Genomic DNA, 21,093 nt, shown 5'->3' with positions numbered 1-21,093 from the left:
AAAAAACCCTAGTAAGAGACTAGTGTGGACTAGAACAGGACACGAAAAAAGTATATACATGAATATAAAGTTAAATAAACAAGATATCCCAGAAAACCGTATGCAAGAAGCATAGAATAACGCCGCTACAACCAAATAAAATGGCACGATGATACTCCAGAACTTCAAAACCATAAAAGAAAACATTACAAAGCTTTAAAACCCTAATAAACGAAGAGACGAAAAAAGAAACCTAAAACGTCAAGAAAAAAATTCTAATAACTTAGCTTGGGTCTGTGCCCGTCTAATAAGGCAGCTTGTGCACCGGGTACGACTTGTCCGGTTTCACAGCCTTCCCAGGTGTAATCTCGGAGTCCTTGTATGCGGGCCAAACAATCAGACTCTTGTTCTTGATGATGACCGAGAGGGTGGAGAAGCCCTCGCCGGGGCCAAATTGACCACTCCACTGCGAGGCGACAGTGAAGGTGTCGCTGCACTTTTGCTCGGGGACGGCCCCCTCGGGACCCTTTTGCTCGTACTTGCAAACCTCGGGCTTGGATCCATCCTTGCGGTCGACCGAGAATGAAACCTTGCATGTCGAGTTCTGTGCGCCGCAGTCGCGCGTGAAGTCGACAATTGTCCATTCCTCGCCCGTCTTGGGCGGAGGAGCTTGGGGGTCGGGTTTCTTGTCGTCTTTCTTGTCATCCTTCTTTTTGTCCTTCTTATCATCCTTCTTGCCGTCCTTCTTATCATCCTTCTTGCCGTCCTTCTTATCATCCTTCTTGCCGTCCTTCTTATCATCCTTCTTGCCGTCCTTCTTGTCGTCCTTTTTGTTATCCTCTTTACGACCCCTTCCGCGGCCTTTTCTGCGGCAGTTCTTGCCCCATTTCCTGTTTTCCTTACACAGCTTATCTTTGTCTTCAGCTTCTTTCTTTTCATCCTCTGCTTTCTTATCGGCAGCCTTCTTTTCGTCCTCTGCCTTCTTGTCGTCTGAGGGTTTCTTATCATCAGATCCTGCTGTGGCCGTCCCGTTCCTGGAAGGACCGGGCTTGTCTCCACTCAGGTCGGCAGCGCCGGTTCCTGTGCTCGTCGCGTTGCCACCTCCAGAAGTGGACAACTGTCCTCCTGAAGTTGCGGTGGCGTTTGATCCAGATCCCGACGTGGCCGTCGAGTTCACGCCATTCGCCGGAACTGGGACGGGAATCGTGTTTGTTGAACCGCTTTCGGTCGATGTAGCATTAGTTGGCTTTGGGTTTGCATCAGCAGGCGCTGTTCCATTTGAAGGCGCTGTGCTATTTCCGGTAGAGTCCGTGGTATTTCCGTTCTTTTCGGCAGAGGATTCAGGGTTACTGGCAGGCTTGCTATCTGTTGCAGATGCTGTGCTGTTCCCTGCTGACTTGGTCCCATCCTGATCTGGCACAGATGCCGGTTCGGGCTTGCTGTCTGGTTTCTTCTCTGCCTCGGTTGCGGTGTTTTCCCCCGTAGACGCAGTTGCATTCTGCCCCGTTGGCGATTCCGGTTCAGATTTAACCTCTGGTTTTTTGTCTGTAGCAGATGAAGTAGTATTCCCTGAAGACGTAGTTGTATTTTCGCCTGTTGTTGGCGCCGATGCAGGCTCGCCGTTTGGCTTTTTATCTGTTGCAGATTCGGTGTTGTTTGTCGCAGGCGTGGTCACGCTGTTATCCACAGGAGACGCCGCAGGCCCATCATTTAGCTTCTTGTCGCCGGTAGATGCAGTGCTATCTAGGCCAGGTGCGGTCGCATCTTGACCAGTCGGAGGTGACGGTGCAGGCTTGCTATCTAGCTTTGGGTCTGTTTCCGGCGCGGTGCTGTTTCCAGAAGGCGTGGTCGTGGTTATCGGCTCGCTCTCCGGCTTTTTTTCAGGCACAGGCACAGCCTCACTATTTGGCTTGTTATCAGCAGTTGATTTGGCAGTTGATGAAGTGCTGTCCGTTGTGGGGGCGGTTGCGTTTTGGCCGTCCTGGGAGGCCGGGGAAGCCGGAGCAGGCTCGCTGCCGGGCTTTTTATCTGTTGCGGGTGGAGTGCCATCTCCGGGCAGAGAAGTCGCGTTTTGGCCAGGCGCGGACGCTGGTTCAGGTGCAGGCCCGCTGTCTGGCTTCTTATCGGCAGTAGGTACAGTACTGTCTGTGGCAGATGGGGTGCTATCACCTGTGACAGGCGTCGTCGTATTCTGGCCTGGTGGGGACACCGGCGCAGGCTCGCTATCTGGCTTTTCGTCGGCAGTGGATGCAGTACTGGTTGTGGCAGGGGTGCCCGCGTCTTGGCCGGCTGGCGATGCTGGTTCGCTATCAGGCTTTTTGCCTACTGCAGGCGCACTGCTATCTCCGGCAGGCGTGGTCGCATTCTGTCCAGCCGGCGGAGCAGACACCTGGCTCGAGTCCTGCCTGTCCTTGGTAGCCGCTAGATCTGCCGCAGCAGGAGCGGTTGCGTTCGTTGGAGCTTCTGGTTTTACTGCGTTACCCTCAGGAGGTTGTTCACTTGTTGCAGGCGCCGGGTCACCAGAGGCCGGTGCGGTTGCGTTGGCGCCGGCACCAGCGCCAGGTTCCGTGTTCAAGGTTGGCCCGGTTGGGTTAGATGAGCCAGCGTCAGCCTTCGCGGGTTCATCTTTTCCATCCTTGGAGCCATTCCCCGAAGTGCCAGAGTTAGTGGGAGTCGAGTCCTGTCCGACTGGCGTCGCTACAGAGTTTCCGCCGTTTGCCGGCTGGGTGCTGGCATCAACGGCAGTAGGATTAGAGTCCCCAGCTGGCGCTGGTGCGGGAGCTTGGCTGACATTTGCAGATTTAGACTCCCCAGGAGCAGGAGAAGTCGAGTTGGCAGCACTTGTTGTCGCAGAATCTGTGCTAGCAGGTGTTGCTGTAGCATTCGCTGCTGGGGCCGCAGCATCAGGTACGGGAGCTACTGGCGTGTCGACCTGAGGGCCTGAGACTGGCGAAGTGGATCCTGCTGCAGGGGCAGCAGCGGCTGGATCAGGGTTGGGTGACGTATCAGCCGGGGGGGACGAGGCTGGCGGAGTGGTACCAACTGCAGGTTGGGCTGAGTTGGGGACGGCTGCTGGCGACGGAGATTCGGGCTCAGTCGGTTTGGTGTCAGACGGCGTTGATGGCGTAGATGGCGTTGATGGAGGTGATGGTGGCGACTGCACGGGAGAGTTGGAGCTTTCCGGGGCCCCTGTTAGCTTAACGTTAGTAGCAACTGCTGGCACTGTCACTGGCGGCGTGCCGGCTCCGGCGGCCGGCGGTGTGGCAACTGTTCGTGTCATGGCACCTTCAAGTCCTGGATTGGGGTTAACTACAGCCCCGGCCGGGGGATTTGATGTTGTGCTGGCTTGATTGTTAGCTGGCAGTGGCACCGATGCTGCCTTGGACTCGTCAGTTTGAGGCTTTATGCTAGGGTCAGCCGGAGGAGCATAGTCTGGAGGCATGACGGCGGTCTTCATCTCGCCGGGTGGTGGCATAACCGCTGTCTTGACTTGGTCAGCTTGAGGGTCAGTAACAGGACCGGTCACAGAAGGGACAGCAGCAGGCGTTATTGGTGGGTTGGCCTCGCCAGCTGGTGGTGGTGACGCTGGGCTGGGCACAGGTGGTGCTGCAACAGGTGCAACCGTGTCTGTTTGTGGTGATGGTGAGGGCGGTAGAACTGGTATCGGTAGGGTATATGCCACTGCTATAAGCAGGGCGAGATTAAATGCGAGCCGCATGATCCTCCTGTGTATGCAAATATTACTTGCGTGTTATTGAGAGATGCCGCACGACTGGTAAAGAAGGCAAAGGCCACGGCTTTTGCCTTTGTTAGGATGTTAAGTCAGGTCCTCATATCATGTGGGCGGATATATGGCGGCGGAAGAATCAGTTGAGTGGATAGATAGACGGATGATATGACTGGTTAGTAGTGACAGAATCTGAAAGCACAAAGCCCAGACCAGTCCAACTGTGCTTCACAGCTTGCTGAATGGTGATGTTTAGTTGGCAATGGGGTCGAAGACAGGAGAAAATCGGTTGTCAGGGGAGAACAAAGTATTATACCAAACCAGACAGACACACACGTCCAAGCCATGCTCATCAGAAGCAAATTTTTGCTCTGGAGACATTGATCATCCGTGCGATCATCAAATGTCATTAGGCAGTGAGCCGGTGTGTGGGTGGGTACGTCAAAGTCGTGCCTCGTCGACTTCGACCGAGGCTCAGACGTGGTCTACGCATGTTCATCCTGGCGAGAACCAATCAAAAAAGATTGGGTAATCGATGCTACGATCAGAATATCAATCGTGCCGTTGGCGGGCCGCGTTGCAAGGTGGGATGGGGATTTTGGTGGGCAGCGAGCTTGACGTTGTTGCTGGCTTGCGCGTGGCTGTGCGACTGCTGCTTACTGTTTGAGCTGGTTCTTATGTCCAGACCTCTGAACGCGCAATTGCCTGCTGTCAAGACCCTTGCAGCAATCAACGCCCTTGCTTCACGTGATCTGACGCACGCGACGGTGGCGTTTCGCACTGTATTTCACTTTCGCAATCAATCGACTTGACAAGGAGTTTTGCGTATTTGTGATCGAAAGCAATGAGCGTTCTCCTGGACACCATCTTGACATAGACATCAGAGCAGTAATCGCATTTGGTTTTGGCAAAAAGAAGCTTGCAATTTTTGCGTATCCTTGAGGACCAGTTCGTTTCCTCCACTGTCCATATGTGGCTGCTTACTATGTACAGCCCTGCTAGATCCACCAGGCGCTAAGCCCACTTGCGCTTAAAATAAACCCCGGGAAGCTAAGACTAGCCTCGTCGAAGAATATTCATCCATGTTAGATGTCGTGCTTCTGCCTGGCCTCCACAGCAGTGCTGTGCATGTTGTCTGTTAGTCCAAACCAACCAATCGGGGGTGTTCTTTAAATCTAACGCAAAACACTTTTCCAAATAGAGTGACGAGTGACAGACTTGACATCTTAAATCGGTGAACTAGGAGAGTTTATTCATTTGGCCTTTTTTTGGGACTTGAGGAGGAGATTATGAGTTTCGTACTCGCTAATATCTCCCAGTTAATAGGAAAAAAAAAAAAAAAAAAAAAAAAAAAAAAAAAAAAAAAAAAAAAGAAACGCGTGTGATCAGAGATATAATCATCAAAAGCATCAGGTCAAACTTCACATAATATAAAGAAGGTTGCCAGTGGAGAATAATGGCATAAATGGGATGAAGATACCAATAAAAAAAATAAAAAATAAAAATAAAAACTAAAAAGAAATTCAACGATAGGATCCTAACAGCCAAAGAGGATATCCAATAGAGATACGATTCGCTTGTCATGCATATTTGCCTTGGAGTGTAATCAGTTCTTTTCCCGGCCTAGAAGAAGGCAAAAGATTCGATATGAAGCGAGAAACCCAACACATCCGACCAGGTTTTTCAACAAGAAATACTAGTTAGTAGCGTTCTCGTATCCTGAGCAAACTTGACTATTGACTGTCAAACGGGACCATAGAGTGCATGTTGACTGCGCAAAGACTAAAGCTGGGGTGAGATTATTACGATCATTGCCACAGAGGGCATCGCTTACGAAGGGTTTTAGTAGATAGGAAAATACCCCNNNNCCCCCCCCCCCCCCTCTTTTTTTTTTTATCAAGCGGTGCAAACACTGGAAACACAGAGAGCAAGAAGAAAAGACCGAAAAGGTTTATGGAAGCTACCTACCAAGCCACGAAACGTGCGTATAACCAAACCTGAAAGATATACGGCACTCCCACTTTCCTCTCACGATAGCATCAGATTCAAAACACCAATGCCGCTATCCAGAAAAAATGCTTTAGAAACACCAAAATAGATGGAAAAATAGACAAAAAGCTCACCAGACAACCCGTCGGGTACATGTCTACGAAAGTCCCCGTAAAGATTTTACTCCAATCCACCCAGGTCAGGAGTCGAAATCCTAGTCCTGGGGTGTTGGGTAGGGCAGTGAAACTCATTTTGAGTCCCAAAGAGTTCCCAACTGCACCACGGAGACAGGGAACGGATCCCAGCACCTCCGTGGCGCGGCGAGGGCTGGACTCGATTTTCCCTCTATAAGAGCAGGGACCATCAAGGTGTTCGTTTGGTGTGACTTAGTCCCCCCTTTTTTTCTCTAAATTTGATAGGAAGAGGAGGTTGGAAGCCCATGCGGTGTGTCCAGGCTGGACTATACATTCCAGGGCAGGTTTCTGAGCCGATTCCAAGGGAAAATGCTGTAATACAGCACTGTCGAGACAGCCAAGACAGCTTTAGAGGTGCTGCAGCGTCGACATCAACTTACGATAGGTATCCGGGCGAGCCTCGGGCACTTGGCGCCAGCAAACAGGACTGAACATGCCCCCAATCTATGGCCCTTAAGAACATTTCACAACGTAATTGGAAGGGTTCGTTTGATTGGGCTGCGATGTTAATGCAAGCAAACCTTCTGGCTATTCTGTTGCCGGACTGAATTTAGGGCCAGAAGCAGGAATTATAGGGGCGAATACATATCTCTCATATAGGTAACCTAAACATATTCACACGAATCAGCAAACATCATCGGCCATAATCCGCGAGCTAGAAATGTAACGTTGGCTTGGACGCTGCATACTGCCAAAGGTCTTTAGCTAGCCCGCACATGACATACCTACTGCATTGTTGATATACACGTATCCGCCCAGTTCATATGAGTCAGTACCAGTGGTATCGAGAAATCAACCGTTCGGGCCGATTCATATCCAGTTTTCTCCTGTCAAATAATATCAGGGGCTAACAGAAAGTCTTTCCAAATGTAGCGCTGAATATAAGAGCCAAGGCGAAATCTTTGTATAACAAAACAAAGACCAAATTTGAGCTCTTGCAGGCGAAGTTCTGTTAAGACAGGCTGGACTTTTAGGCAAAGTCCTCTCTGGGACAAGGAATACGAGGACAATCCTCGCAGTGCAGGCTATCTGCTTGCCTGTGAAATTTGTCATCATCGACGACTTCTTTAATTTTCCTTCAGTGCATCCAATCAGGTGGCTGTTGAGGCGCACGATGCAAGCAAACAAAAAATTGCAATCTTTTTGGGGAAGGTAGGTAAGAGAAGAGAATTTCCAAGAAAGCAGGAAACAAAGGTGATGCGCCATTCTAATTGAACTGCCAAGCTGCATCTAAACTTGGCTACATAATATGAGAGATCTACAGCCACCACTATGTCCAGGTTTCACCCAGGCTTGGCAGTATCCTCCGATCGTCATTCTTGCATAAGAAAAAAAGCAATGGTTGCGGAGGTGGGGTAGATTGGACCGGATGACATTTTGGACAGAACGTTTAGAGTTGTTGGGACGTTTCGAAAAAAAGATAAAAAAAAAAAAAAAAAAAAAAACCTTTAACTCCGGTTTTGTGTATCTCGTCAACTTTCAGCAGATAGTCGTTGGAATATTGAGAACAGTCAGCCCGATATCATGTACTGTGTTCATTGCTAGTTTCCATTATGTACCTAGGGTGTTACGCCGCAATTAGCGATTTAGAGCGAACATGAACCGCTGATCATCTGAGCTTCAAAAACGCAGAAGGAAGAAATATTTATGCGGGAGGCTACAAGCATAATTCAACCACCATAGGCTAAACCGCCATGAACTATTGCGCAAAGTGTCGTGTTCGGCGTACATACTGGGTGCCGCATTTTAACATGTGAGTCAACAGAGTTTGATATTTAATACCTTACAAAGAATTGAGTTGGAAACAACCGTTAGCCTCTGAATTTTTGTGTTTATTTTATTTTATTTTTTTCGCAATGTGAAGCGAGCAACACATTTGTAAGCCACCCTCCATTATATTCCTATCAGAGGATCTTTAATGTTCGTCGGTGTCATATATAATGATTCTGCTCTGGGGCCGAACCGAGACCGACCCGTCTCATTACCAATTTGTAAGGTCTGGAAGGGGTCATCTCGGCCAAGTGCAGTGTTTCTCCGACAAGAACAGTCATCAAGACTGCCTCGTCCGAGCTCTGTAGATGACGTCTTCAGATCGTGGGCTGGATGGGGCCGATATGGTCGAAGGAAAATCCAATAGAGGTTGTGGGACTGACTCTGCTCGCTGAGATATTACTATGGAATCACAAAGTTGTAAATCTGACTTCTGGGGTGAATGAAACCTCCCCAAGCAGTACAGTATGTCCAAGTAATGATGGATTTCTGTTTGCTTTTGCCCTATAGTGCAGCAGTAGACACCTTCAGTCTGGTGCGGTGTCTGGGGATAGCTGGGGCTAGTGGGGTTTGCTTGGGCAGTAAATGTGCTGTTGAGTTAGATCAACAAGTGTACCGGTTAGACAGCGAATGCAAATCATGATGGATTGTGGCTGCGCACTTTGTCAAAGCAAGAGAAAATTAATACTAGATAGCTTTGGTGCACAGAGCGCGACGATCTAGATCAACATAGACAGGACTACAATGGGACAAAACTCAAGGTTTGAAGACGTTAATCATCAGAATTATAGTATATACGGCTGGGAATTATGTACAGAGAATCGATCTTTGATACACATCACTACACAAAATAACAACCGGGTCCAACCGCTCAGTTTGGCAGGCACTCCAGGAAATCGTTGAGCTTGTCAGCCACGACGGCCTGGGCCTCCGCGGGGGCGGTGGTCTTGTCCATGCCGGCAACGCTGACCGAGATGATGCAGTCCCTGCGGAGCGCGATCTGGAGCTCGTTGGGGAGCCTGTCTGTGCCGCAGACCATGGCATCCCTGCTCGAGAAGACGCCAATCGCGATACGCGACATGACGAACTTGAATTTATCGGCCGTGTTGCACTCGTCAGTCAGCTTGGGGAAGTTGACGTTGAGGAAGGTGTTGTCCGGCAGGTAAGGAGTACCCTGGGCGACGACGGCATTGACAAGGCTGGTGGCAAGCTCGCCGTAGACCTTGGCCGAGGGCGACGTTTCCTTGCCCGTGGGGTCGAAGGAGCGAGGGCCGCCACCGCTGTCACCTGAGAAGGCGATCGCGGGGATGCCCTGCTTGACCGCTTCAACAGCCGCGCCGACGGTGCCCGAAGGGAAGAGGGCGTAGAGGTTGCTGCCGACGTTGATACCGGTAACGACCAGCTCAGGCTTCTCGCCGTTCCAGACCTGGGGTCCGAATGTGTCCAGGCCGTACCTGATTCCAGTTACCGGGAATGCGTTGACCCAGTTTAGCTTGCGGTTCTTGGGGTCAGAGCCAACTGGGCCTGAGCCCGCCGGGCAGCTGTCATACTGGCAAGCATCCTTGCGCGGCTCGGGCTCGGCGTCCCTTGAGCCTGATATGGGAGTTAGCATGCATGAGTACAGGGGGGGTGTTTGATGTTTGTGTGGGTGTTGAGACATACCAGAGCCGGACTTGTTTTCGGCAGGACACGACAGGAGCACATCGTGACCCGAGGCAGTGAGGGTGTCAAAGAATGTCCTCGCGTACATTTCAGCCCAGCCGTCATCGTTTCCCTGAAGAATGCGAATGCCTTGGCCGAGGGCCGTGAAAGAGAGAATGCTGAGAACTGTTGAGCCACGCATCTTGACCGATGATGCGGCTTTGTCGCAGACGTGCAGTAGTCTTCGAACAGAGCAAGGACGGTCTGGCAAGTACTGTCAGTGAAACGAGTGACTGAAGCGGGTGGTAGACAACATAGTAAACCCTTCTCTAGAAACAAGGACGCATCGTCCTATTATACTGCCAGCCAACCAACCGCCGTCCGTATGAGGTTGCAACCACAACATGACCAGGCCCCTGACAGAAATGACACCCTATCTTACGGATTGGCGAAGTAGTGGGGAAAAGATCAAAGCGCACCATTGGAATCTGTCGTGATGCAGCCGGTCATTCGCTACCATTCCCCGGCAAGTGGCTTAGCGGCAAGCGACCCCCCTTAAAAAATTGATTCGGTAGCCACTTGCAGAGAAACAACAACAAAATGACTGCGACAAGACTGGATCCCAGAGAAAAAAACATATATATTACAATTGCACAGCTCTTGGACAGGAATCGGACTGACCGAGTCAAAACCCACCATGATCGATCGGTTGGGGCTGCCACCTTGGGACACCAATACAACGGTGGTGGATGCCGTAATATTCCCGAAGGGGAAGTCAAGTTGTCCACCATCAACGCCGCATTGACATGTGCAAGATTGAGTTGCTGATAATCTAGACGTGTAAAACGCACTAGGTCGATAGGAATTAGTGACAACCGCACGGCCAAGTTTTGTTTCGCGAATAAATTGTCTGGTGTGACCTAGCCGTAAATTAAGTTATTAACCATCAAGGTCCTTTGTCGAATCCTGACATCCGATGAACAAACGCGCGCGAATGCTAGACGCGCTCGCCAGAAACAAGTCGCGACAAGTCAGCCACTTTGCCCCACATCATTCTTCAATGCCTCCCAGGGGATGGCATGAACAGTCCGCATCCGGGGTCCAAGAAAGTGCACCCTGTGCCAACTCCTTACAGCACTCGGGTGTAAATCTCCCGTCAAAGCAAAGCCCGTCAACCCATCAAGTATCGTCAAATGAGGCTATTCTTAGATATTGCCAAAGCCCCATGCTTCCGCAGGCCACGGCTGCGGATATCCCATGTTTAAATTGGCCTCCAAAGCTGTGTCCACGGCGCCAAGGTTGAAGCTCGGATCAAAGAAGCCGAACAAATCCACATCGACATCGAGCTGGTCGAAAACCGATGACTCCATGTTCCCGTTCGCTATTGACGACATTGGAGTCCCACTGGTGGCATGGTAGCCATTTGCTCCTGCGGCCTCGCCGATTGCTGAACCGCCGTTGACTGTGTGGATTGATGGCGCGTCTATCATCCTGGTATCGCCAGCTGGGGCCGCAAGGGGCGTCCCGTTCCGGCTAAGCGCGGCCAGCGCTGAGGCGGTAGCGACGATGGGAGGAACAGTGTTGTGGCCGTTTTCGCCGTCTTCACGACACAAAGACGTTGCTGTTTTCTCCATTTCTCGCAAGATGCTTTCGCCCAGTCCAGCATTTATCCTGGCGCTGAAGAAATAATCACCAAGCTTCTTGAGCTCAGCGACAACAATTCGAAACATGTCCCTGCCTCGGTTACGGAACATGACGGTTTTGCTGTACCTCATCTTGCGGTAGTGCACGGTGAGGGCCAGTGAGACGGCATAGGGCACGAACGGGAATGGTCCGAGGTCTTCATTCTGAACTGCCCAGACAATCCTGTCCGCCGAGAGGGACCGTCGGGGGTTGATCGTAGAGTTCGGTAGATGAGAGCGGTTATCGTCGGGCGACGTCAAAGAAAAGGCACTGCGCGGTTGACGGCAGCTAAGCACGGCAATGGCGTGATAAAGTGTCTCCAGGGTCGCTTCGCAATAGTTAGAAAAACTCGATGCATGCAGGGCCGACGATGGATTGCTCACCAAGAAGTCGAGTGGGAGTTCTTCCAGTCCCTGTATCCATTATCAAAGACTCCAACACCGGGATGTCGGTATACTCGAATTTTTGATGTGGCCTGTATAAAGGAAACACACTATCAAGGGTCTGAACCAGCTTCAGCAGCAACATGAAGCACGGCGGCTGCTTGCTGATCGCGAGCTCAAGGTCTTTCTCAACGTCTCGCTCGTGTATTATTGTCGGGCGCGCATAAAACGACGCACATAACCTATCCACTGCCCAAACGGCGCAGAAGACACGGTCAATATCTTCACCTGGTCTTTGCGGGCGGTAGCCGTTAAGGTGCGCACTGAGCGTCTGTAAATGGTGAACAGCCTGTGTATTGAGCCAGGCGGCACGGGCCCGGTCCTTTTGAGATGTGTCGTATGGTTGATAGAAGAGGGCCATGGTGGTTAGGATACGGATGTGATCAACCTTGTTTTGTATCCAGTCGGCCTCCAAGACGGGAAATATTGCCTCTGCCATCTGTTGATGGAACTCCTGGGGCTTGAGTAGGGGGCCACCTGGTTCCAATCGTAAGTTTTTTCGACCTGCCGGATCCAGGCCGCCAATCAAGGAGATGACCTGCTTCATGACGTCGCCATAGACTGTGTCGGGGTTGTTGCCAGCGAGGTCCGAGTCGGTAAAGATTGGAAATATCGGGTGCACTTTATCCATAAAAATCTGGCGAAGTACGGAATACTCCTGAGGCGGAGGCATGGTGACAAGGCACTCCTCGCTGAGATATTGTGCCCTCGCACGCTCGAATGCCGCAAGCAGGCCGCCACGACGCTCACTCCCATTTCGATAGTGATTCGGAATAGGACGACTTCGACGTGAGGACACATCAGGACTTCGTGCGCTGGTCTTGGTTGATTCTGAGCGAGTGGGGAGCCATATCCCTATTTCTTCTGGCCCTGGAGGCACAGACGATGCCTTGGTTGTTGTTGCTTCGACAAAGATGCCTTCGGGGTTGAGGTCGCCAACAAAACGGGATGATAGCTCGACCAGCTGGGATGCAGCCACCTGACAAATGTCCTCTTCAAGCCTCTCCTGGGACGATGAGATGACGGTATTGTCGTCGCCTTGTGCGGGGCTCGACTCGGGCGGCGCATTTGGGATCTGGGATGGTGGGAGTGGCGTCTTGGATTCCGGCGGCGAAGAAGGTATTGTGTGTATGCAGCGTTTCTTGTAAAGCACCAGAGATATCAGTACATATCTTGCTGCCCATGCATGCTGGTAGGGCCTATGTCAAAGACCTCAGCAAGCGCGAACAAGTGGCGCTTCATGCACCAGCAAACCTTACCTTTTTCTTGCGACACGACATGCAGGCCTGCTGAACCTGCTTTCGTTTCAGCGGCAGACCGTCCGCGTCGGAGCCGACGAATTTGACTGCGGCGGCTGCGGCGCTCGCGCTGCTGCTCATGGCGGCGGACATGGTGGGCGGGCGGGCGGGCGGGCGAGTGGGCCAGCGCAAAGAAAATTTGCGATCGCCCTGCGCGCCTTACCTTGGGCACACTTAATTTTCTTCCCCTGTCGCGTCAGGCCACAAAGCTGCAATTGGCGCGATGTCGGTCGACGGAAGGATTCGGTCTATCGATGCCTTGCGGGATCAGCGGTCCGCACATGCGGCAGCGTCAAGCGCCCGGCTATGTTGAAGCGGAGCGTTGGCGATGGGACGGAAACCCTCAATCGAGTTCAGACCATCCGAGAAACCGTTTGGTGGCGTAAACTCGAAGTTCTGGGGCTTCCTCCCACATTCAGCCAGTGGAGGGGTCGGACTTGCCAAATTTCGTAAAGCCGCCTGTTTGTGTATTTAGTGTGGGGCACAACGTCGTTCATCTCCAATCATGAATGACTTAGGGTGCGCTCGGGCCAAAGGCTGCAAGAAAAACCCTGCCCGATGATGTGCCGACCCCAATTTACGCATTCCACCTGACCTGGCTGAAGCGTATATGTACCTACGTAGCTAGCTATCCACTTCACTGTGCACCGCATTCGTCGTATTTCAAATGCAAAGACGTCCACAACATTCATTCTGCAATCCGATGGTCTCTACTACCACTGTCCAAACATCCCCCAGTTCTGCTTGGTGTAATCATGCACAATGCGATGCGAATGGCTAAAGTTCGACCACCTGGGTATATATATATATAATAGTCATCCGGATTCTCAAATGTCCCACGGCGAATGAGGCTCTCCGCCAGCACCACCATTAAGTCCGATCAAGTCCAGCCGAAGCTTTTCCAAGTTGGCAACTCCGACATTGGGCGGCACTCTAACAAGTAGCTCCTCTGGAGGGGAAAGCGGATCTACATATCGGTTGAAAAACAAGCGTTCGTCATTGTCTGCGCAAATTTCTTAGTTCTCATATGTATATAAGCATGTCCGCGAACAGATGGTCGTGCTCCGACCCTTCGGAAGAGCTTGTCCACACTTGCTCATTTGTCCCTTTTTTTAATACTACACGCCCTTGCTCCGCTCCCACGATTTTCGATTACGTTCATATGTCTCTGTCTCTGTCAAAAACCAAGTTGAACAAGCCTGTTCCTCGTTAATTATATCAATGTACTCCTCTTTGTGTGGTCTTCGGCCAAGGGCCTCCGTGTCGCCCACTAGGTTGGCAAGCACTCTCAGGAAAATTGCCAGCATGGCTGCAGCGGCACCCGCCAACCCGAAGCGAGAAGGCGACATATCAGATGCGTTTGCGTCGCTCGCAGGTCAAAAGGAGGAGCCTTTACCTGACCGCTATCGTGAGCTGAAGATATCACTAATAGCCGGGCGCGAAAAGGAGATCGAGGCTAGTTGGAAACGTCTCCTGGCCGCTCTCAAAACCGAAAACGACATGATCGTCCGGAAAAGATTATCTATCGTTCCCGAGCTGGAATACAGTGCGCTCGACTCACACCTCCCAGAGCTCAGGGACGAGATCCAAAAACGGGGCGTCGCTGTCGTCCGCGGCGTGATACCCGAGGCCGAAGCGAGGGCCTATAAGAACGACCTTGAACAGTACATCCGCAAGAATCCAGACACCAGAGGCTTCCCAGCCCACGACCGACAGGTTTTCGAGCTGTACTGGAGCGCCCCTCAGGTCAAAGCCAGAGGTCACCCAAATCTCCTGCGCACCCAACGTGCTCTTCTTGAGGGTCTCTGGACGGCAGGTCATGACCAGCTGATCAACTTGTCGACGCCACTCTCGTATGCGGATCGTCTGCGTATACGCCAGCCCGGAGATGCCTCCTTTGCTCTCGGTCCGCATCAAGACGGAGGCAGCGTCGAGCGCTGGGAGCGGCATGGGTACGGCGTGGGCAAGGTGTACGATGAGGTATTCAAAGGCAACTGGGACGGTGCGACTTTTGACATGTGGGATGCAGGAGCACGCATAGATGCGCGTCAAAACAACTACAACGGGCTAGGCGCGTGTTCAATGTTCCGCGCCCTCCAAGGCTGGCTCAGCATGAGCCACAGCGGTGCCTACGAGGGTACTCTGAAGGTGTACCCCGGTGTAAAGCTTGCCGTTGCATATATGCTCCTGAGGCCATTCTTCCAGCCAGTCAGGGCACCTGCTAATTTCGGGACTTACGGGGTCGAGACGGGGGAGTTTTTGCATCCCGACAACTGGGTGCTCGCGCGAAGTCAAGATATGAACTCGGATCTGCAAGGCGCAACCCCTGGTAGGGGCCAGGAGTTCCCCCGTGCTGAGCTGCACCCTCATCTCGAACTTGCCAGGACCATGGTTCATGTCCCCAAAGTCAAGCCTGGCGACTATGTGGTTTGGCATTGCGATAGTGAGTCTACGGAAGAACCCTTTACTTGGTCTTGTAAAGGATTCAAGCTAATAAAATTTCCTTCTAAAGCCATTCACGCTGTAGACCATGTTCACAACGGCCAGTCCGACTCTAGCGTTCTTTACATACCGGTCTGTCCAGTCACAGAGCAAAATGCCCAGTACCTCGCCGCCCAGAGACAAGCTTTTCTGGACGGGACGCCCGCTCCCGATTTCCCTGGTGGCAAAGGTGAATCGCGGCATGTTGATCGGCCTACTGCGGAGTATGCCGCGGAGCACCTGGGCTTGCAAGGGTTGCAAGCAATGGGACTGAGGAGGCTGTTAGTGCCAGATGAAGCTCCCCTTGGAGTAGGGAGCGTTCTGGAAAGTGCCAACAAAATTCTGGGTTTCTGATGTTTGATTATACTTTTGCCATGCATCCTTGTCATTTTTTGTCTGAGCTCTTTCCTTGATATGTACCATGGTAGCCGGCAGTGAATATTTGAGCTGTGCTTTCTTGCCATTACGCTGTTCTTTCATCTCTTTTCTGTTGCCACATATAGCTACAAGAACAGGCTGGCCATACGAAAGTGATAATTCCAGGCCATCATATCATGCTGGGGGCCAAGATGCCGTGCTGCATATGCTAGCTATTCGAGACTAGGTCGAAAATAGCAGAGGAAAAAAGAATAAAACATACCATTTCACTTCCAATTTGCCGTTCGTCCCAAAGCCCTCTAACATAATCGGCAGCATATACACTGCCACGGCTAACTTTCGGCCAAACCACTTCGTCATCCCGCCACGAAAGTTGGCTTGCTGATACAGAAAAGGTTCATTCCGCGGCCGGCTATTGGTTGGCGTCTATACCTCGGGCAAGGCCATCCTCAAACCCAATATCCGCGTTTGGAAAGGGCAGGCTACGATCATGCCGGCAATAGTTTCCATGACGGAGATTTGGAGAGTCGAGCGTGCAGGCAAAAGACGAAAAGAGACGTATCACTCCCACGTGAGTTTTGCTGCGAACGTCTGAGAATCTGTCGTAATTGTGGCTATCCTTGCGCGCGCGGGAGGAGATGTAAGTTGGGATGATCCCGTGCTCGATGCTCCGATAGTTAAGACCGTAGAAACCTTGCTGATTCGTCTGACGGGACGTCAGAGCTCGAGCCCATGGTTTAAAAATAAACACAATTATGAGCTACGCCAAGTGAGGTAAACCTCGGCTCTCTGCCGCACATGGCAGGGAAGGATTGCTATAGGCATAGCTAGCCTACGCACAGAGGGCATCTATCAACACACTTGAACTTGTATATAAAGCATCCGCTGACGTGAACAAGCTGGGTTGATTCCGACTTCTACTACATCATTCAGCTATCAAACAAACTACAGGCCAAAGGAATAGAACTCAACATATACGGAACCACCATACCCTCACCAGCTCTAGCATCAACAACCCCCATAAAAAACCGCAAACATGTCTGTCGCCCAGTCCATGAAGCACATTAGCAACCTCGAGCGCAAGCTCGGCAAGGCCAATAAGATCGCCGCCAAGGGATCCGACATGAAGCTCAGCGACGTCCTCAAGCTGCAGAGCAAGAGCAACGCCATCTGCTCCGAGATCAAGAAGTCCATGGCAGAGTACGATGTACGTCACGCTCTCCTTTTGTGTCTCCTCAACCCCCAACAAAAGCACAGCCAGGGATCCCCTGGTGCCCTTTGATATCACAACTGGGTTACAAGCTCCAAGAGGTGAGCAATATGAGATACAAAAGAGTACTGACTCAGTACCACAAAACATAGGGCTCAGATCCTAGCATGGAGGAGAGCAGGGCCATCCTGAGCAAGATGCAGCACATTGTCGATTTGACCGAGGACCAGCTCAAGCAGCTCATCGCCGCCCAGGCTCGATTCAACGAGCTGCGCATTGGCGGTTCGTAACCATGTCCTCTCTAAATTCATAGAAGCCAATGATTCTTTACCCCTCTCAACAACAACCGAGGATCCACTGACATCAGATATTTTGCTTGAACAGGCATGGTCAAGCGCAACATCGCAAAGACCGACGCCGTCAGCAAGGAGCTTTCAAACCTCCTCCAGTCCAAGGCCCCGGCAGAAATGAAGGCGGAGGCCGACGCACTCGAGGCGCGCCGGGCAGCGGCCTTTGAGAAGGCCTGCAGGGTGTTTGCCAATGCTCAGGGTGGTGAGGAGAAGGCTGACGAGGTGGGAGAGGACTCTGACTAAGTTGTTGGAGCTATCAAGGCAGAGCGGATGAGGTAGCAGCGAATTTAGAGTATCATGAGATGAAGTATGTTGGCCAATAAAGAAAAGATGATCTTTAAATGGTCGTGATCAGTATGATATTGCGCGAAAAGGTATCTCCAAAATTGTTCAAAAAATGAAAACGCTGTCCAAAGCCTGTGCAAAGTTCCCTTGATGCTCAAACCACCCTTTTTTCTGTGTAGATAATAATAAATCAGTCGAATAGAGAGAGAGAGAGAGAGAGAGAGATAGAGTAAATCCGGGCATTGAGAAAAGGGGTAGGTCCAAATTGTCCCCAAGGCTTTCCCCGCTGTGATGTAGATATTAGAGTCTTCCCTTTGCCAACCGAGGTATGGCTGTGCAATCCAAATCAAATGCGTTGCTTCGATATGCTAAAGAAACATCTACCTAATACCCATACCGCTGCTGTTGCTGCTTGTATGTAATGTTGTAGCCTCCGCTCCCAGGAAACTTGGAATTGGACTGCACCGGCGATGACACTTTGGCATAATCGGCTGGATTATAGGTGTACCCTTTGGGTGCGTGTTGTTGTTGTTGTTGTTGTTGAGTCTGCTGAGACGGAAGAGGTGGCGTCTTTAGTGAGCTATCCAGCGTCTTGAGTGTATTTTCGCGGTGTTCCTCGGCAGTCTCGTTGTGCGTGGTCAGGTCCGACGCAAAGCTGGCCTTTTGGTCCGGACCAAGATCACTTGTAAAGGAATTTGGCCGCGACACCGAGTTTTGCTGCTCTGACCACCTTCCCTGTGAGGAAACTGAGGATACATGCCTGTCGCTGCTGAGGCCTGCAGACGGTGGTGGTGAAGATGAGGCGAGTGACCCGCGAGGGGACCCTTGCTGCTGCTGCTGCTGCACCGGTGACAGAAGACGTGGGAACTGTTGAAGAGGGTGATAGAAATCACCAGGCAGCTCCATGATGATCTCCTGTTGTGGGGCGGAAGCTTTCTGACCGGAACAGAGCTCATGATGATGGCTTTGCGGAGGCGACGCGTGTCCGCCGGCCGACCCTGCCGTCCCTGGCCTGCCGTACATCGTGGATTGTGGTCGAGGTATTGTGTAAGGAATAGCTGGGCTGCCATGTGTGCTGTGGTGAGACATAGTCGGACTGGGTTGTGGTGAACCAACGCCGGCCATTATTGAAGGCGAGGTCCCAATGGTTCTGTGAGTATTGGCCGATCTAACGGTGTTGGACCTGTCGGCCGGGTTAATGGTCTTGAGCTTCCCATCCTCAATCATTCCTTGTAGCACTCCTGCATCCAGCAACTCGGCCTTCTTGATGATGCGCTGGACCATCTCCTTGCTTGCCTTTTTGAGCTCAGCCTTTACAAACCCAACGACGGCCACGTTGCATTTAATCTCAATATCTTCTCGCAGGTAGAGGCCGTCGCTAGGAACTCCGAGCGCGGCCATACCGATCTCGGGCGGCTCGGGAGGTTCAATGCCGGGCTGGTTGCCGGCAATGCGGTACTTGTTTCGCAAATCGACGTTCATCGGAGCATAGATATGCGTCTGCAAGCCCCAAGGCATATCGTGGAAGCAGCCGTTGAAGTTGATCTTTCCCGAGCCCATCTTGCCAATGCCAGGTATGTACTGGATGCGCTCCGTTATCTCATACCAGGTGCTATAGAACTCGTCCGAGGCGGCATCGCGGGGCGCAGGAATCGCCTTGTGGTCAAGGACGAGAGGGTTTAAAGTTATGACCTCTGAGTGCGAGTGAAGGATATCGATGGCCAGCTGGCGTGGGATGAACCCCGGGATGGGCGTGATGGTCGTATAGACTTCCTTCTTGCGTAGAACCATGATTTTCGTTGTTATTAGGCTTAATATGTCGTTTGTGTTTGTTTCTCCCTTGCGGGCAATATGAGAAAAAAAGACAGATTACGATCCTAGCTGCAACAGAGCAGAGGATGGCAGGTTGATTACAGAAATACCCCTACAACTTGGCGTAGCCCTTAGTTTCCAACGAGGGTTGCGCGAGGTGCTCAAGTTGGGTCACTGGCGCCGTCTGCTGTGCGAAACGAGCAACAATGTCGATACGCGTCTGACCAGATGGCTTGCGCGCGGCTGTAGGAAGCTATGGATAAGGCTGCATGCCCTCGTTTTTAACGGCGTGTTTAGTCTCAGTAGCGTGGTGTTTTGTCGCGTGTCTAGCGGTCGTAAGGGCCGTAGCAGAATGTTAGACTGAGTTTGTGGGTCGATGTTATGATCGGTCCTCGTAGTAGTGGAAGTGTGGACTCTTAGGGGATGATGAATTACTTGCCCACGTTTGACCACTCAATACACAGTCAATCCTTTTTCTAAGACTCGGAATCTCAGGAATCGGTCGGAGGAAACAAAATGGAGAAAAGAAAAGAGTACGGGCGCTAAGTGCAGGTCGATGGACGGTGAAATGTGATCAGCGGGCTTACCATAACTGTCGAGGCGCGAAGCTAAAATGAACGGAACTTGCGCAGCGGGGCAGTACACAGGCGGAGCCTAGCTCTCTTTCAAGGCAAAGCCCACATTTATTTTTTTGCTTCGCGCGGGAGCTGTTCTTTCCGGGGGACAAGCAAGAACCCCGTGGCCACAATAGATTCCCCCCAAGCGCACCCATGTCAGCAGGGATGTAGTCCCTTCAACTGCCTGCAGCTGCTGATTAAAGTCGGCCATCCTACTGGGAATTCCCGACCGGAGGTGGGATGACGTGAGCTGCGCACTGCATGTTTGCTTTCGGCGCAGCTGAAAATAGGTGGCACTAATTCGCTGGCCGTTCTTAGATTGACCCAATGAGTGAACGAGTTCGTACCGAAATAGACGAGCTTCGTACCATCGAATCACGTCTACGCACTCTCCCTTGCCTGTCAATGGTCATTATTTATGATGTCTGGGAAGCTTTCCGCGATGGCTGACACACCCAATCCTCTCTTCTAAGAAGAGCTCTGATGCCGACATTTTCCTTTTTGGGTCTCCACTCAAGAATTTGCGGAAGGAAGGTGCCTGTCGGTAAGTAAAGTTTTTTTTTTCTTTTTCTTTTCTTTTTTCTTAGTGGAAGCATTCAACCTCCGGCTTGGTCCCCGAAGCTCACCAAGGTCTGCTGTTCACTTGCTTTTATCAACAGGCTCTGTTTCGGCAATAAAAATGAATGAAATAACCAAATGAGTTAAATATTTTCATGGACCGGATTTGTTTCCCCGTGGACTCTGCCAAATAAATATTTTTTTCCGTAAGTCGAGTTGAAACAGAGGCGTAAAATTCCTCGCTGTCAGATATACCTGTTCAGCGGTAAACGTAATGTGGGGGTCTGTTCCAATTTGATCTTATGCAAATTCGAAAGTCCCCCATTCACGACCCTGGCCTCCACTACCGTGCCGTATTCTCGCAATTACTTTGATGTTCTAAAAACAGTTTGCAACCGTCTTATGTTGCATTTCAAGGCTGCAAGTTGCGTCAATTCAGCCACTGCCACCCATCTCAACCAGTTCATCATTGACTTTTTTTTTATTCTCGCTCTGAAAATCTTGAACCACTCAAAGATCTTTAGCCATTTGGCTTTTTTTTTTNCGCCTACATGTCGAGATCTGCACGTTCTTGTGTATTCAGCCACGAGCCCGATCATGTTTCTCGCCTCACAAGAAACATCCATGACAAGACCAGGCTCCAAAACATCCAGTGAAATGCCAAGTTTGAGAGGGCGG

The 21,093-nt window shown here is 51.3% G+C and overlaps 7 protein-coding genes across 7 annotated transcripts; 3 read left to right on the top strand and 4 right to left on the bottom strand.

Annotated features, from left to right (window-relative positions):
• Positions 1–283: 283 nt before the first annotated feature.
• PpBr36_06575 (uncharacterized protein) lies at positions 284–3,697 on the bottom strand (the record flags this gene model as incomplete). Its single annotated transcript, XM_029893720.1, has 1 exon — positions 284–3,697. One exon carries the CDS (start codon positions 3,695–3,697, stop codon positions 284–286), a length of 3,414 nt encoding a protein of 1,137 aa, XP_029745832.1.
• Positions 3,698–3,968: 271 nt separating this feature from the next.
• PpBr36_06574 (uncharacterized protein) lies at positions 3,969–4,324 on the top strand (the record flags this gene model as incomplete). The annotated part of the gene is made up of 2 exons (XM_029893719.1): positions 3,969–4,155; positions 4,215–4,324. The coding sequence occupies 2 exons, from the start codon at positions 3,969–3,971 to the stop codon at positions 4,322–4,324; spliced, it is 297 nt and encodes a 98-aa protein (XP_029745831.1).
• Positions 4,325–8,530: 4,206 nt separating this feature from the next.
• On the bottom strand, positions 8,531–12,817 carry PpBr36_06573 (uncharacterized protein; the record flags this gene model as incomplete). The annotated part of the gene is made up of 6 exons (XM_029893718.1): positions 8,531–9,252; positions 9,322–9,564; positions 9,948–10,015; positions 10,543–11,311; positions 11,367–12,567; positions 12,686–12,817. 6 exons carry the CDS (start codon positions 12,815–12,817, stop codon positions 8,531–8,533), a joined length of 3,135 nt encoding a protein of 1,044 aa, XP_029745847.1.
• A 174-nt stretch (positions 12,818–12,991) lies between these two features.
• Positions 12,992–13,416, bottom strand: PpBr36_06572 (uncharacterized protein; the record flags this gene model as incomplete). The annotated part of the gene is made up of 2 exons (XM_029893717.1): positions 12,992–13,183; positions 13,345–13,416. The coding sequence occupies 2 exons, from the start codon at positions 13,414–13,416 to the stop codon at positions 12,992–12,994; spliced, it is 264 nt and encodes an 87-aa protein (XP_029745845.1).
• Positions 13,417–13,945: 529 nt separating this feature from the next.
• Positions 13,946–15,559, top strand: PpBr36_06571 (uncharacterized protein; the record flags this gene model as incomplete). The annotated part of the gene is made up of 2 exons (XM_029893716.1): positions 13,946–15,167; positions 15,237–15,559. 2 exons carry the CDS (start codon positions 13,946–13,948, stop codon positions 15,557–15,559), a joined length of 1,545 nt encoding a protein of 514 aa, XP_029745843.1.
• Positions 15,560–16,619: 1,060 nt separating this feature from the next.
• On the top strand, positions 16,620–17,386 carry PpBr36_06570 (uncharacterized protein; the record flags this gene model as incomplete). The annotated part of the gene is made up of 3 exons (XM_029893715.1): positions 16,620–16,790; positions 16,946–17,075; positions 17,178–17,386. 3 exons carry the CDS (start codon positions 16,620–16,622, stop codon positions 17,384–17,386), a joined length of 510 nt encoding a protein of 169 aa, XP_029745840.1.
• A 426-nt stretch (positions 17,387–17,812) lies between these two features.
• Positions 17,813–19,219, bottom strand: PpBr36_06569 (uncharacterized protein; the record flags this gene model as incomplete). The annotated part of the gene is made up of 1 exon (XM_029893714.1): positions 17,813–19,219. One exon carries the CDS (start codon positions 19,217–19,219, stop codon positions 17,813–17,815), a length of 1,407 nt encoding a protein of 468 aa, XP_029746030.1.
• Positions 19,220–21,093: the final 1,874 nt, after the last annotated feature.

The sequence above is a fragment of the Pyricularia pennisetigena genome, assembly GCF_004337985.1.
Source record: "Pyricularia pennisetigena strain Br36 chromosome 4 map unlocalized Pyricularia_pennisetigena_Br36_Scf_6, whole genome shotgun sequence".
Taxonomy (NCBI): domain Eukaryota; kingdom Fungi; phylum Ascomycota; class Sordariomycetes; order Magnaporthales; family Pyriculariaceae; genus Pyricularia; species Pyricularia pennisetigena.
Note: the sequence above shows the minus strand (reverse complement) of the source record. Positions and strands in the feature narration are given on the sequence as shown.